At 46.9% G+C, this 17,305-nt stretch overlaps 1 protein-coding gene across 1 annotated transcript; it reads left to right on the forward strand.

Moving 5' to 3' along the window:
- The first annotated feature begins 1,405 nt into the window (after window positions 1-1,405).
- Window positions 1,406-13,941, forward strand: MEN1 (menin 1). Its single transcript, XM_054981277.1, has 10 exons — window positions 1,406-1,482; window positions 3,998-4,445; window positions 5,074-5,282; window positions 5,822-5,950; window positions 7,088-7,128; window positions 7,979-8,066; window positions 8,542-8,678; window positions 10,150-10,288; window positions 11,956-12,126; window positions 12,704-13,941. The coding sequence occupies exons 2-10, from the start codon at window positions 4,010-4,012 to the stop codon at window positions 13,133-13,135; spliced, it is 1,782 nt and encodes a 593-aa protein (XP_054837252.1). The 5' UTR covers window positions 1,406-1,482; window positions 3,998-4,009; the 3' UTR covers window positions 13,136-13,941.
- The last annotated feature ends 3,364 nt before the right edge of the window (window positions 13,942-17,305 follow it).

Raw genomic sequence — 17,305 nt, forward strand, 5'->3', positions numbered from 1 at the left:
CCCCATGCTCCTGGCTTTCTGCAAACAATGCAAAACTGAATTATTCAAAAAGGCTTTTTTCTCGGATTTGAGGGAGGTATTGTAGGGAGGGAATTTCAGATGTTTCGCTAATGAGTTAGGAACCATAGACTTCACCATTAGGTTGCCTTACATATTATCTGTTGCTTTACATATGTACTCCTATATACTACCTATATTCATATACTATACTATACTCATGTTGTTTAATGTCAGTCCTAGAATTGATTATGTTGTTTCAGCAATTCATCAGCCCCATATTGAATCTTTGCTAATGCTATGTCTTGTAAACTTATATTCATTTACCCTATGACATCGTTTTTGGAAATGTTCTTAAGACTGTATGGAAATGCCTGCCATTGTCCTTGCTACTGATTGTACTAATCTAACTATGTAATCCACCTTAAGTCTCAGTGAGAATGGCGGGCTATGAATGACATAAATAAATAATAAAATCAGCTAAAGCCAGAATAGGTGAAATAACGTTCCTTCCATTCTGTTGACAATTTCTGCTCTTTGTTAGCTGAAATTAGGTATCCTTGAACTAGCAAAAGTCATAAAGCTACATTCTTGGTGGAGAGTGCCCTCAAGTCATAGCTGACTTATGGCGACTTATGGTGGGGTTTTCTCGCAAGAGACTAACAGAGAGAGTTTGCCACTGTCTGGATCTGCAATCCTCGTCTTTTCTGCAAGTCTCCCATCCAATTACTAACCAATGTCTACCCTTCCTAACTCCCGAGATCTGAGGAGATCGAGCTTGCCTGGGCTATCAAGATCAGGGTACAGCTGTATTAGTCCATGCAAAATCCAAAACTAAGAACGAAAGCCGTGTAAGATCTTTTATTAGGACCAACCACATTAACACAAAACATTGTGCAAGCTTTCGAGCTCCCCATAACTCCTCAGCAGGCTGGAAGTTACCAAATGAAAAAAAATAAACAATTTGCGGAAAACAGATCCTTCAGGCGTTAGGGTCTGATTTTGTACGCATCGTCTAAAGACTGTTCACTAGAGAGCCCCTCCCTTCTAAGAAGGGAGGATCAAAGGCCCGCAACTGCAGCAGAATAATTAACTTTTAAACTTTGCAACCAAAAGAAGAGAGGCAAACGTAACCCCTTCATCCCTCCTTCGTCCCTTCTTTTCTTTCCACCCTTTCAGGTATTTAAACTCGTTCTGCAAAACCAGAACAGCAGCCCAGAAGAGCATAAGACTACAATTCCCACAATGCGCAGAGATACCATCTGGCAGGGGGTGGAGCTGGTGAAACCCAACCAGACTCCCGACGTGCCCTGCGGCTGCCTGGCTGGCACCTTGCCGGAAAGAGGGTTGGGACCCAGGGCAAAAGCCGGACGAGCTTTTCCCAGCATGCCTCCTCGACGCAAGACTCCAACTCCCGTGTTTCCGTGCGCGCCGAGCATGGCCGCGAGTGCTGGAGCAGCGCATTCAAATTAGAGAGCTGGAGAGGTGAGCCTGCGAAGGGGGTGTGGCGGGAGGAATATGGTCTTGCTTGGCGCCCCCCTTGCACCTGCTAGCTTCTCCTACAAAGAAGCATGCAGGGGGGGATTCAGTTGCAAGCGGGGCGGCAGTCGTGCTGCAGGAGAGTATATGCCTTCTCCCGCCTTGGCTTGGCGGCAGTTGGGGGCGGGGAGGGGATTTGCAATCACGCATCTTTTTCGGAAGTTCTTATCCCGGCTTATTACTGATAATCCTCCTCTCTGTTATGTTCTGGTGCAGTTAACACAAAAACTCGAAGGGTAGCTGGCTTTACTCGGTTGTAAGAGAAACACAAAAGAGCCCTGCGTTACTTGGCAGATACATTGTTGTATCTGCTTTTGTGGGGATTGATCAAACCAATGTGCGTTCGCAGCAGTAACAAGGGATAAAAATGGGCTTGCTATCCGAATTGAAACCGATTACTGCTGTTGTGAAAGTTACTGAGCATGCATATGAAATAGATCCTTACGCAGAAATGTCACAAGCTGGACTTCTTGCAATTCCTGGTCTTGCTTGCTGTTTACTGCCGGTGTCCCCCATGCCTGTATGTCTCCCTGTCTGCTAACAGAGGCCATAGTTGGAGTGTCTGAAATGGCTTGCCCCTCACAAAACTGGTGCTACAATAAACTATTCTTTAAGGTGATACACGTATTAATTAAAAACCACTGCCCACAAACATTGTGCATTTGTGAATGATTCATATAGAACTTTGTTTTTGAAGCCTGAAACTATCTGCATATGTAAAACAGTCAGGGCTATTACCAACTCAGTGTGGGGACTAGAGTTTTCCTAGAATTACAGCCAGGGGTCATTTCGTAGAAAAAGAGCTGGAGGAACTCATTAGCATAACTCATTAGCATATGCCACCCCCTTGACATCACTGGAAGTGTGTCATTAGCATAACTGATTTCTGTATGCCACACCCCTTAACATCACCTATCCTGGCTGTTTTGAACCCAATCCTGGCCATTCAGAGCCAAGATTGGGCCCAAAATGGCAAAAAGGGGCCCAAAATAGTCAAGATTGGGCTGCTGCTGAGTGGGAGAGTGATCCACCACCCGTCAGAGGTCTAATCTGGGCCGTTTCGGCCCCAATCCAGGCTGAAATGGGCCCAGAATGGCCGAGAGTCAGGTGGGCGGGGCCACCTGACATGTGACCTCTTTGGGGAAATGCTGGAACTGCGTTCCTGTGCGTTCCCCCTCAAAATGAGCCCTGATTACAACTGATCTCCAGAGACTACCAAGATCAGTCCTCTTGGGTTCAGACCCAGTAGCACCTTAAAAACCAACCAGATTTCCAGGATATGAGTTCTCGAGAGTCAAAACTCTCTTTGTCGGAAGGGTATCTTACAAAGGGAGCTCTGACTCTCAAAAGCTAATATCTTGGAAATCTAGTTGGTCTTTAAGGTGCTACTGGATCTTCCTCTTTTACCACATACCAACATGGCTACCCACCTGAAACTATTCTGAAGGAACTGACAGCTATGGAAGGTGGGCTGTATGGTATATCATGAGGTCTAGGAGAAGTAGAAGTCCTAGAGTGACTACAGTGGGTGGATGCTCTAGGAATTTTACTTCTGTGGTATATGATTGAGCTGCTACATCCTAGGATGAACATACTAGCCTGTAGCATCTTTACAGGTGACAATCAGAGGCTATTGAGAGCGGTATAGGACTAAGGTTGACTTTATCCTCCTGTGAGTCTCCAGAGTGGATTTTTCTCCTTACCACTGAGAAAAAACGAGAGGATTTTGTTTTAAGATTGAATGGAATATAACTGCAGCCAGTTATAACACCACAAATCTTTAGGATCAAAGGGTTAGTATGGCATACAGAACACGTGCATAGAGGATCCTATAAGTGATGTAAGGTAGAAGAAAAAGAAGGGGAAAGTGTTAGATTTAAAAATTGAATTTTGGTGGGAGGAAGTGACCTCACAGGAAGGGGAGGATTGGATAAGCTGACGTTTGACTTGAATGTGCCATCCACAGGATATGATGTCACATCCCCATCCAGTTCCCTCTCCCCCCTCCTTTATTAGAAAATTTCTTGAACTTTCCCAAGCCAGAGTTGCCACCTCTTAAAAACAGCCCTGTAAGGTAAGCCAGTGTTGTGCCTGTGCTATGAGGGGTGGTGGTGGAACGGAAGCTGAGAGAGAAAATTATTTGCTTCACGCCCCCTAGAGAGTTTATGACCATACCAAGGTTTGAACTACAAGGCTGTAATATCCCATCTACATTAAGTGGCTGCATTACCTGCCCCAGGTGTGTCAAACCTCTGATGGGAGCTCTCAAGCTGCTCAGGTTCAGCAATGTTTCCTAGCTCTTCAGGATGTTCCTAGATAGGAACAAGTTGTGGCGGAGTCTTCTAAATTAATGACTTCTTCTTCCACACTTAGATAATCTGTCTTACTCTTTGGCTGATGGAATGTGGGTGGTGAATTCTTCCACTGTATATGACATTTTTCTCTCCTTCCCCCCACACAGCTGTCCTTTACCATGGGGCTAAAAGGAGCCCAAAAGGCACTGTTCCCCTTGCGCTCAGTGTCAGATGTGGTGCGCCTTTTTGAACTGGAGCTTCGCCGGGAGCAGCCGGACCTTGTGCTTCTCTCCTTAGTCCTGGGCTTTGTGGAACACTTCTTGGCTGTCAACCGTGTCTTGCCCACCAATGTCCCGGGCATCAGTTTTGAGCCAGCCCAGGGACCTGACAGCTTGACTTACTTTCCGGTGGCTGACCTGAGCATTGTTGGCGCTCTACATGCCCGTTTCACAGCTCAAATCCGCGGGGCTGTTGATCTCTCGCTCTATCCTCGTCCTGATGGCTACTCCTCCCGGGAGCTGGTCAAGAAAGTCTCGGATGTCATCTGGAACAGCCTGAGTCGCTCCTACTTCAAGGACCGAGCACACATTCAGTCCCTGTTCAGCTTCATTACAGGTGAGGCCTCGGGCTCTCTGAAGTGTTTCCTCTGCTGCTATTTTGAGGCCTCCCATTGTGGAGATGGGAGGGGCTATGGTTCAGTGGTAGAGCATCTGCTTTGCATACAGAAGGCCCCAGGTTCAATCCCCAGCATCTCCAGGTAAAAGGACCAGGCAGTAGGTGAGATGAAAGACCTCGGCCTGAGAGCCTGGAGAGCTGCTGCCAGTCTGAGTAGACAATACTGACCCTGACAGACTGATGGTCTGATTCAGTATAAGGCAGCCCCATATGTATTCTTTTGGGAAGGAGCTTTGGCTCAGTAATAGAGCACCTTTGGCATGCAGAAGGTCCCAAGTTCAATCCCCAGTATCTCCAATTAAGAGATTCAGGTAGTAGGTGATGGGAAAGACCTCCGCCTGAGACCCTGGAGAGTTACTGCCAGTACACAATATTGATCTTGATGGACCAAGGGTCTGATTCTGTACAAGGCAGCATCATGTGTATTCCTGAGATATTGAAATGCAGTGATGTTTTGAAAAAGCGTGACACACCCTAATGGCAATTGTGTTGCATTGATAGCTCTCCTTATGACTGGCCTGTCATGCCTGCTTTAGCCTGACACCAGTCTCTCTTTTCTCCTTTTCAGGCACCAAACTAGACAGCTCAGGAGTGGCATTTGCAGTTGTGGGGGCCTGCCAGGCACTGGGCTTGCTGGACGTGCACCTGGCGCTCTCCGAGGACCACGCTTGGGTAGTGTTTGGCAAGGATGGTGAGCAGACGGCAGAGGTGACGTGGCATGGCAAGGGCAACGAGGACCGGCGTGGGCAGACAGTGAACTCTGGCGTGGCAGAGCGGGTAACCGTGCTTAACTTGGGGAGAGAAGCATACCCCTTGGAGGGTTTGGTGACACAGAGTGTAGCAGAAGGCGAGTGTGTTCTGAGAAGTGTCTGGCTTGAATCACACTTGTGCTATGACCTTGTGAGGTGGCGTGGGCAAGCCATTTTTCTCTTAGCCTCTCTTCCTTGGCTGCAATATGAAGGTAGCTACAGTTGGGGCAGGGGAGAACAGAGCCACAATTCTGGGTGGGGAATAGCAACTACAGTTTGGAGAGAAAAGGGAGATGTGGTAGAGGGCTGCATACCAAATGGCTCATGAACATCTACAGATGACCCTACTAGCCTACCTTACAGGACTATATGGAAAGGTCCCCGAAAGAATGTATGTGAAGTACTTTGGATCTGTGATGAAATGCGTTCTTTAAAATGTTGTTTTTATTATCATCTCCGTTTTCCATGGTGTATAAAATTCCCACAATTTGCCACTGGAGAGAGGAAAGCAAGCATGCCCCGAAGCCCAAGATTTCTCACCTGCAAATCTCCTCCTCCTTTTGGCAGAGCTGGCTTTACCTGAAAGGCTCCTACTTGCGTTGCACTCGCCAGATGGAGGTGGCGTTCATGGTGTGCGCCATCAACCCATCCATTGATCTGCACACAGACAGCCTTGAACTGCTGCAGCTGCAACAGGTGAGTCTCTAAGTCTGGCGTGACTCCCAAATCCCTCCTTGGAGGAGTCCCTCTCGAGGACCTTCTGCCTCCTGTGCAGGGGTGTCCACTGGACCTTATAGGCCCCTTTTGAACCTGAGCATTTTTCTTGCTCCATCCTGATGCCCTTTGCCTTGGTCTGCACACACATTTCCTCTAAACCTTCTGGATCATCCTTCTTCCCATTTGCCTCTTGGGGGGATGGGGTAAATTCAGGTTTACAAAAAATTATGTATGGGGTGGAGAAAGTCAAGAGGTCCATCAGTGTTTGTTAACTACAATGACTAAATTAAAACTCCGAATTCGAAGACTGAAACCCTCTGAATACTATTTGTATTACTGCAATGTGCTGTACATGGGGCTGCCTTTGAAAAGTGTTCACAAACTACAACTGGTGCAGAATGCTGCAGCCAGAATGCTGAATGAAATGGGTAACAGGGAATATAACACTCCAGTCCTGACTCATCAGCACTGGCTTCCAATTTGTTTCCAGGCACGATTTAAAGTGCTGGTGTTTTTAAAGCCCTATCAGGTTTGGGAACAGCGTACTTGAAAGACGGCCTACTCCTTTATGAACCTACCTGGCCACTGTGGTCATCTTCAGAGGCTCTGCTTCAGGTGCCTCCTCCTTTGGAGATTAAGCAGGTGGCAGCCCAGAAGAGGGCCTTTTCAGTAGTGGCTCCAAAACTCTAGATCTCTCTTCCCAGGGAAATTTGCCCCTCCCCTTCTTCTGTTGGCATCTTCCCCCAGCGAGCAAAGCCTTTTTTGTTTCCCTTGGCATTGCCTCAGTTGATCCCTCCTTCCCTTAATGCCTTTGTTATCTTTGGCATTTATTTCAGGCTCTGGTTTTAAATAGTTTAATGATGGTTTTTTGTGTGCTGGTTGCAATGGCTTTTAAAATGGGATTTTAATTTTTATGTTTTAATTTGTTAGCTGCCTTGGCAATCCTATGAGAGCAGAAAGGCAGGGTAAAAATCTTGTTAATAGCAGTAGTAATATTTGCTGGGGTCCAGGGGGACATTGGGTCGGCAGCTGTGTGAAACAGGATGCTGAATGGAAAGGGCTGTTTGTCTGATTGAGCACGGCTACTCTTACGTTCTCTGTCTCCATCCTTTGCAGAAGTTGCTATGGGTTCTCTCTGATCTGGGCCATCTGGAGAGGTCAGTATTCTGGAGGCCTTTCTCTCCCCACTCCTTGCTCTACACGCGGCCACGTCCGTGCCAGCAGTTATTTCCGCAACAGTCCCTAACTCGTGGCGACTGTCCTTGTATTCTCGCAGAGGGCTGATCTGTGTGTTTGTGTTCTAGTTCAACATTATAGAAACTGTGCAAATTTTTAGATTTGTTTACCTCCCAGTGGCTGGCTTCTCACTATATATAAGACCTCACGGGAGGACCTTGCCACCTAGGAGTGGGGCTGTGATCAGTGATAGATACCCGAGACCCTGGAGGGCTGCTGCCAGTCAGAGCAGACAATACCATCCTTCATAGACCCAATGGTTTGACTCACTATAAACCAACTCCCTGTGTGTTCACCTGTGAACTGGCTTTTCCCTCAAGATTAAATGTTATTTATTGACTTCATTTATACCCTACCTTTTCCCCCATGGGGGACCCAAAACAGCTTACGTCAATCTCCTCTGCTCTGTTTTATCCTCGGAACAACCCCGTGAGATAGGTTAGGTTGAGTGTGTGTGACTGGCCCAAGATTACCCAGTGAGCTTCCATGGTTCTCCTGGGTCCTAGTGCAACACCGCACTGTCTTTGAATGCTATAAAAGGTGATCTCTTTCCTTCCCGAAAGCCAGACCGGGGCAGGAAACGGGGATATCCCCAATGGCCCTGTAAAATGCGATACATTTCGTGCAAAAAATGTGCACGAACCATATCAGGTTGTTGAATAACCCATCCTAGTCCTCTAGTTGGCTATAGCAACGGCTGAGAGAAAACTCTCTCTAAAGATCAGCTATCCCTTTTCGCTAGTCACCTCAACACCTCATCTTCTGTCACAGGTACCCAATGGCTCTGGGGAACCTGGCTGACCTGGAGGAGCTTGAACCCACCCATGGCCGACCTGACCCGCTCTATATCTACCATAAGGTATCGTTTTGTTCGGAAGAACCACATGGTGCTCTCTGTGGTGAAAGCAGACAGGATATTGCTGTAGCTGTAGCAGATCTTTGTGGAGGAGACTTGGGCTCCCTCTGCATTCCTGCAATTCATCCCTCTACAGCTCGGCTTACTAACTATTTCCTTAGAACGCACTAAAGCCTCTTGCTAGGTGTCGGGGCTGAGCTGGTGCCCAAAATGGTGGCAATGACTTGCTACAAGAGGCTGCATCTTCTGCCACGTGGCAGGGGATCTTCTCAGACTGCTTTACCATGTTATGCCTATGCTGTTTGGGAATCATCTTCTTAATGGTGTGGGTTAAATTATGTAGCATTTTACCTTAAAGGCTATTTTATCACCTTTTTCTTAATTTTTTTTCAATACATGTAGTCAACTGATCCTAAAATGTCTGGATCCGATTCCACTCTTCTTTAAGCGCTTTCTGTCTCCTGTCCTCTTCACGTAGGGTATCAACTCTGCTAAGCAGTACTACAACAATGAACACATTTACCCGTACATGTACCTTGCGGGCTACCACTGCCGTAACAAAAATGTCAAGGAGGCACTGGAGGCCTGGGCCGACTCAGCCACTGTGATCCAAGAGTGAGTGTTTTCTCCACTGGCAGAAATGTAGTTCCTTTTCCCCTCTTGGTTGTGAGCAAGTGGAACACTGGCCAAACTGATAAGGGGGGAAAGACAGAAAGACCAGATAGGAATCAAGAGCTGCTTCCACACACAGCAGCAGGATTTGAATCCAGTGGCAACTTAGAGACCGACAAGATTTTCAGAGTATAGGCTTTGGAGAGTCAGAGCTTAAACTCTGAAAATGTGACTCAAATCCTGCTGTTCTACTGCAGACCAACACAGCTACCCACCTAACTTCCACATGAAGGTTTGAACAAGAGTAGGGTTTTTGTTTTTTGAGGCAGGGTGAGAATGCACACAACATGCTCCTCTAATCATCTAGTTTCTACTCTGCTCTACTCTGATCCTGATTTGCTTTCATCTTTTTGGAAAGATCACAATCTAAGTATATTTCCGTGCCATGTGGTAGGAAGTGTGTGTTTCTGAAGGTGCCAGCCTCAGCCCTCTGCAGCTCCCATTTTCCTCCTGTGCCACTGGAAGGTTTTTTGGACTTTAAATCCGTAATAAAGAGCCCAATGGCGCAGAGTGGTAAGCTACAGTACTGCAGTCCAAGCTCTGCTCACAACCTGAGTTCAATCCCGGCGGAAGCTGGGTTCAGGTAGCCGGCTCAAGGTTGACTCAGCCTTCCATCCTTCCGAGGTCAGTAAAATGAGTACCCAGTTTCCTGGGGGTAAAGTGTAGATGACTGGGGAAGGCAATGGCAAACCATCCCGTAAAAAGTCTGCCAAAAAAACGTCGTGATGTGACATCCACCCATGGGTCAGTAATGACTCGGTGCTTGCACAGGGGACTACCTTTACCTTTTACCTAAATCAGTAACAACAACAACAACCATAACAGTGTGCTCATATACCACTCTTCTGGATAGCTTAGTGCCCTGCTCAGAGTGGTGAACAAAGTACTGTTGTTATCCTCACAATACAGCTGGAGCTGAGAGGAGTAGCTGACCCAAGGCCACCTGTTGAGCTCACAGCAGTAGTGGGAGTCGAACCAGCGGAGTGCTGGTTCACAACCCAGCCACTTAACCACTGTGATACAGCACCTCATATCCCTGACATATCCCTGTAGCTTAAAATTGGCAACTGACATAGCATTCTACTGTAACCTTACAGCAATATGCCAATTACCTTTTTTCTAAGTCCTGTGGTGGCATTCAGTTGTGAGAAATGTGCTGTGGAACACAAGATTAAAGGGTACTGGGATGGTAGGGAAAAATAGCTGGTATAATATTCCATTTGATAGAAGATTTTGCCCTTGTGAGCATGGCATTGTGGAAGAACAATCAAGATTATACTGTCTTATCCTTTGTATAGTTCTTGTTGATTTCTGCTCATTGAGTTAGATATAGAGCCGTTGTCCATAAAACAGTTCTCACTCCTGCAGGTGAAAGCCCTCCTGCATTCGGGTGCCCTATTCTTCTCTTTTCCAGTTATAATTACTGCCGGGAGGATGAAGAAATCTACAAGGAATTCTTTGATGTGGCCAATGATGTAATTCCTAATTTGCTAAAAGAGGTGGCCAGCCTTGCTGACTTGGCGGAGGAGAAGGGGAGTGGTGAGAGAGGAGAGGTAAGGAGGGTGGCTGACGGGGGATAGGGGCTGAGGATGTCAGCTGCTGGTGCCCAAAAGTGGGGGAGGAGAAGTAGTTGGGCTTGATGGCTTTTGATCGGTGTTTGGCACGAGGTGCTGGTAAAATGCACTGCACTGCTTTGGACTGCAGGTAGCGGATTCCAGTTCTGAATGTTCCTTTGCATTAAAAAAAACATTTATAGACAGAAAAAGAACAGGGAGAAAGCTTCGAGTCCAGCAGCACCTTAAAAACCAACAAGAATTTCCAAAGTATAATGAATAACGAAGAGAGCTTGACTTGTGAAAGCTTATACCCTAGAAACTCTTGTCTTTGAGGTGCTACTGGTCTCGAACGTTGCTCATCTACTGCAGACCAACACAGCTGCCCACCTGAAACCAGCAGGGGGAAAGGTGCTGTCCTTTCTGCTCTCAGTGCTGGTTTCCAATTTGCCAGCATTTGGAGTTGTTGGTTTTGTGCATAAGGTAATATTCTAAAATGTGATCCATCACCCTGTTGTCTGAATTGGGGCAGTCCGTTCTACCACTTCATTCCTCTTCATTCCTCTGCATGTGTGACCCAAGCATGGAAGGGTGGACACATGAAGGTGCTTTCTAATGAGTCAGACCATGAATCTATCATGGACCGTATCACCTACTGTGACAAGCTGCAGCTTTCTATGGACTCAGGTAGAACTCTTTCACATCACCTGATGCCTGGGATTGAACCTAGTATCTTCTGCATGCAAAGCAGATGCTCTACCATTGAGCCGTGGAAAGAAGGGCCAGACCTTGTGCAGGAGATGGGTATGGAATACAGTCAAGTGGAGAGCTTTAAACTGTGAGGACCAGAAGCTTGAACAAAGATTAAACTAAAGGATTGAGGATGGGGGCTGTGGTTGATAAGGATGTCTTGTGCAGAAATGTGTTAAGAATCCACGAGTGAAGAGGAAGTTCCAGGAGGGCAGATGGGGGCAATCAGTAAACATTGTAGAGTCTTGGAATTGGGTTCAGAGAGGGATCAGCGGTAAATGAAGAATCGACAGAACGTGGTGGCCACATTGGTAGGAGAGAAGCCCGTGAATTAGATCAGGGGTGGGGAAAGCCTTTGGCTGTGTTGTACGGAAATATAAAAGAGGTATAAGGGATGATATTTTTTCCATGTTTTTTCTATTCCTAGGCCGGTTCTTTAAGTTTGATGGTTTTATCATTCTCTGAATTTTTTAAATTGTTCTTTATAACACCAGTTGGTGGTATTATTGCCGCCTTATTGTTTTCTGGTTTGGAGAGCCAGTTTGGTGTAGTGGTTATGAGCGCGGGACTCTAATCTGGAGAACCGGGTTTGATTCCCCACTGCTCCGCTTGAAGCCACCTGGGTGACTTGGGTCAGTCACAGCTCTCTTAGAGCTCTCTCAGCCCCACTCACCCCACAGGGTGTTTTGTTGTGGGGATGATAATAACATACTTTGTAAACTGCTCTGAGAGGGTGTTAAGTCATCCTGAAGGGCAGTATATAAATCGAATGTTGTTGTTGTTGTTATTGTGAATGAATATTGTAGTATCTCGGGAGTCTGTGTGCAGGGTGTGGATGACTTAATATCCAAGTCTGGGTGAACAGCCAGCATGAACAATGTGTATGGAGCAATCTGTCCCATGTCTTTCTCCCCTAGTTGTCTCCATCCCAGGCAGGCGGCTCAGCACTGCAGGACCCAGAGTGTTTTGCCCACCTCCTGCGTTTCTACGATGGAATCTGCAAATGGGAAGAGGGCAGCCCCACGCCTGTCCTCCACGTGGGCTGGGCCACTTTCCTGGTGCAATCCCTGAGCCGTTTTGAAGGGACGGTGAGTGATGATCACCTTTGTAACCCAAGGGAGTGGAATGGGGCTTTGAAGATCAAAGAGATCAAGCATGTGTGTGTATTGGGGAGGGGGAGGTGGGCTGGTATTGAATCGCTTCTAGGGATGTTACAAGCTGACAGTTCCTTGTGGAGCTGGGATCTGTTCCGATGCAGCAGGGGACCGTCAAAGCCTGATGATATTTGTTGGTGAGTGCAGTTATTGGTTGGAACTAAGACCCATCATAGTGTGATTCAAGCGGATTTGGGATACTAGGGTGGGGTGGCTGGGCTAATTTGGATATTTGAAGAGATATATCAGTGTTGGAGGTAAATTTTGGGAGGCCAAGTGTCATCAAGTTTTTCTTTCCATTTAAACTGCCTTCTCATTCCTCTTGCAGAAGTTGCACTCATTGTCAGCATTCTATGTCTGATCCTCCCCCAACGTTTAGAATAGGTCTAAATTGTCCTGTTTGCAGAGAGTCGACACAAATATTTAACTTCAGTGCTGGTTTGGGGCAGGGAAGGATTGGTTTGAATGTTAACTTCCAGGTATGAATCATGTCCTTCCTCCTTCCACTCAGGTGCGGCAGAAAGTGACCCTGGTGAGCCGAGAGGTGGACACCAACGACGACGATGACCAAGGCAGTGAGGACCCACGAGAGGGGCGACGCCGTGGTCCCCGCCGTGAGTCCAAGCCCGAGGAGCCCCCCCTGCCCAAGAAGGTGACCGAGCGCCGACGCCCAAGCTCAGGCCAACGTGCAGACAGGCCTGCTCTGGAGAAGGAGGAGGGGCCCAGTAGTGGCCCTAGCCCACCCCCTGAAGGGCCCATCCTCACATTCCAGAGCGAAAAGATGAAGGGCATGAAGGAGCTGCTGGTGGCAGCTAAGATTAACTCCAGTGCGATTAAGCTGCAGCTCACGGCTCAGTCCCAGGTACAACTGAAGAAGCAGAAAGCCTCGGCCCCCCGTGACTACACCCTTTCCTTCCTCAAGCGGCCCCGGAAGTCCCTCTGAACCAACCAGGGGGCTGCTTGTGGAGCCCACGAGGGTCCCGTGACTCTGTGTCATTTCTCCAAGTACCAACATGTCGCCTGCTGTGCCTAATGGGGAGTGTGGAAAGTGAGGCAGGGGTTGAAAATCCTCCTGAGTAGCCCTCCGGCCCTCCCAGGGACAGATAGACGCTTCTCTTCCCACAACAGGATCCCAGAGAGGCAGCAGAATTCGGTTGCACTCCGTGCATGGATCTCTGGATGTACGGGGGTGCCTGATATGCCTAGTATTGTCATCTGACAATACTACTGTTCTTTCACTACTGTTCTTTCCTCCGAATAGAAATGCCGTTCTCAAATAGGTGTTCAAATCCTATCAGAGCCTTGAGACACTTGTCGACAAGAAAGCTTCGGAGAAAGAAGTGGGTGTGCAAAGATGAAATACCGCTAAGCCGAGGGATGGGGTGGGGGTCATTGCCCTTGCTGCCTCTACTATCATACTTGCAATAAGGGGAGGGGGGGAAGGATTTGTACTGCTGATATATGGATTTTGTAAAAAGGTTAATAAAACGAGGGGCATTTTTTTTTAAAGTGGTCTTTTCTAGAATTTTTTTTTATCACTACAGCTTCCGGTACCTGAATATTTTTTTGGAAAGCTGTTGTAACCATGCTGAGGCAATGCTATGAAGACCAGTTTAGAGATGGGCATATTCAGCCATGTAGGAAAAATGTCTCGTAGTCCTCAGTCTCTCTCCTTCACTGGTACGCTGCCTCTGTTAGCTGATGTATCAGCTCCAACCGCACTGGATGTATATGATTGGCAACATCTCTTCTTGGAGAGTACACAGTATTTGCGTGTTTTTTTTCCAGATGTCTGCAATAAACTAAAATTCCCCGCCTTTCCCTAACTGCTACATTTTTTTGCAGCATGAATTTCCATTGGCTACACAGCTGAGATCAAATGCTGCCGACAAATCCTCCTTATTCCAGGAATTTACCTTTAGGCATCCCAAGATCCTTCTGCTGATGGGAGCAGACAGCCTGGATTTTTTCATCAGCCAGCTACTCTGTTGCGCTTCGTTACCCCAGATCAGCATCAAAGACTGGACAGAAAAACAGGTCAACCCACCCCCAGCTTTCAGACTCTGAAATATCCCTCCTTTTAGATTTCTCCCAAATGCCATGTTGACTCTTTGAGAAAATCAAGCCATTGGCCCTGACCTCTTAAATATGTGCTGCATAAGCCCATTTATTCAAACGGGGTGTGTTTGGAACATGATAACCTGAAAAAGATGCTTTGGTTATCTAGAAATAGCATGTTACCTGTACTAAGAGTACCATGCAGGGGACAATATCAACCCCTTTGTCACTGTTACCTTTCTATCCTACTTTCCTTGCGGAAATTGAAAGCACCATACTTGGGTGGTTCCCAGGTGCTCTCCCACCCAGGCACTCATGGCCTGCAGGTACACATATCCCTCTGCATGCTTGCATGTGTGCACACACATGCCACACAGCACTGGGTTGTACAGTCATCAGGCAAGATTTGCATGTTGAAGGCAAAGTCTTGCCGGGTTAGGATGGTGGTGGGCAAATCTCTGGTGTTGGAAACAAGAGCTGGCATCCAACTCGGGCCCCCCCAAAGCCAGCAGAAGCCCAAGTGTGGCCCCCTCTTAATGGCCCTTGAGCCTCTTGGCAGGTTTTTTTGGGAAGCATCAGTCCAGTAACCGCACTTGCATCAAATTCTGATTTGAGGGTGGGCAACAGGCTCCCCAGAGCTATTTGTACTAACATGGTATAGTGGTTCGAGTGTCAAACTAGGAGCTGGGAGACCCAGGTTCAAATCCACACACTGCCGTGGAAGCTCACTGGGTGACCTTATTTATTTATTTATTTATTTATTTAATTGTATTTGTATTCTGCCCTCCCCGCAAGCAGACTCAGGGCGGATAACAGCATTAAAAACATTTAAAACATTCCATATAAAACATTTAAAAGCATCATACAAAAATATAAAACAGCAGCACTCTTTTTCTTGATGGCAGCAATACAGTTAATTACAAATAGTGCAACAGTACAGTTGAACATAGCAGCTTAAGAACAGTGGTGGGCAGCTCTTATAGGGAGGGGGGTAGATGTTGTATCCTCCAGCCAGCGGAGGCCCAGCCTCAGCCATAAGCCTGGCGGAACAACTCTGTCTTATAGGCGCAGTGGAAAGATGATAGATCTCGGACTAATCACTCTCTCCTGGCCTAACCTATCTCACCAGGTGGTGGTGTGAGGATAAAATGGAAAAGTTGAAAATATTGTAAACCACTTTGGATCTCCATGGGGAGAAAAGCAAGGTATAGGTAATAGAAATTGATTTTTAAAAACTGCCTACCATTGTGGTAGAAGCAGCATTCTGTGAAAGGTGGATGAGGGGAGGCAGTTTATTTTGGTGGTGGAAAGTGGCGTCAAAAACCACAGGGTTTCCTAGGCAAGAGACATTCAGAGGTGGTCTGTTGTTGCCTGCCTCAGTGTAGAGACTCTATATAATGAATTTACATCCTGCCTTTTTTCTTCTGATGAAATTTACGTCCTCCTGGTTTATGGGGAACAGCATCTACCACTTTTGGCATATTAAAAACATACTTGTTTCCAGTCATTTTGAACCTTGTGTAGCCCATTACAAATTTGGATGTGAAATGATTAAAAATCTGTTGACTAAAATTTGGGATCTCTGTGGTGTATGCCCACACACATTTCTGGAAAATTAATCTTGTAATTCAGAGGAGATAACAATGTTCTGTTACATTGGGGAGCTGCACCCCAAATAACATAGGAACTTTCATTTGTTATCAATATATACATTTCTAGCTTGCTCCAAGAAGATTGGAGTACATAGCTTTCTCCTTCCATATTTTATCCCCACAAGAACCCTGTGAGGAAGGTCTGGCTTGAGGGGAGAATGACTGGCCCAAGGTCAGCAAGTGAGGCGCCGGAGTAGAGATTCAAACCTCTCAGCTCTTACTACACCACTTTCATCTCATCTTATGCTATAGCTGTGCTTCCTCCTTCAGGAGGGAGGCTTAGAGAGGCTCTGTCCAGATTACTTTTTTCAGGAGAACTTCTGGTGAATTATGCTTCATGCTAATTAGCGATGATGGGTGTGGGGATGTTGTCTGGTTCTTCAGCTCCTGGTCTATAAACATCTTGGGCTAGTTCCATCCCCAAGTTAAGAAGTTCCTATTTATAGCTGGTTTCAGGGGGTTTGGCCCCCAATTAAAGGCCACGGAGGCTCTGTGTGTCTTCCCACAGAAACCACATTTTGTCCTTTGTTCATAGGCAGCCAACAGCAGCAGGCATGCAAGCCCAGCCTCCCTCCCTCGCTCCTGGCAGCCTCTCCCAGTCGTTCCTTCCAGAAGTCTGCAGCAATACAGCTGGTATTTCTGCTCTTCATGCTGCACAGGCTTACCCCTTTCTACGTTTTTGCTGTGGTTGGGAACTAGGTGGCCAACTGTTCCATGGCTTTGTGGCTTGACTTGAATTCAGGGGTGAGCCCCTGGCCACTGCAAGGAGCAGGTTTATACAAGTGCATCTCAGCATGGACGGCACGGCTTCACTCTTCGTGAGGGAGCTTAGCCGGGGCTCTGCTGGAATGTCTTCCCAGTTATGAGTTCAGAGCATGGATACAGTGCCCCTGTCTTCCCCAATGATCCCTAATTCAGACTGGCATGAGCGTCTCTCAGTCACCTAACACTGAATGGTAACATTTAGTATATTAACTCTGTGTGAGAGGTGCTGTCAAGTCACCTCTGATCTATGGCAATTCTATGAATGAAAGATCTCCGAAACGTCCTGCCATTAAGAGCCTTGCTCAGATCTTGCAGCTTCTTTTATTGAGTCAAGCCCCATCCCATTTTAGGTCTTCCTCTTTTCCTACTGCCTTCCACTTTTCCAAGCATTATTGACTTTTCCAGATAATCTTATGATGTGTCCAAGGTGTGATAGCTTCATTTTTTTTTTCATTTTAGCTTCTAGGGAGAATTCAGGCTTCATTTGATCTACAACCCACTTGTCTTTTTGGCCATCCATGCTACTCGCAAAACTCTCCTCCAGCACATTTCAAATGAATCAGTTTTTTTCCTGTCAGCTTTCTTCATTATCCAACTTTCACATCCATACATAGTAATGTCAAAAAGAGTCCAGTAGC

This window comes from Eublepharis macularius, chromosome 1 (genome assembly GCF_028583425.1).
Source record: "Eublepharis macularius isolate TG4126 chromosome 1, MPM_Emac_v1.0, whole genome shotgun sequence".
In the NCBI taxonomy this organism is placed as follows: domain Eukaryota; kingdom Metazoa; phylum Chordata; class Lepidosauria; order Squamata; family Eublepharidae; genus Eublepharis; species Eublepharis macularius.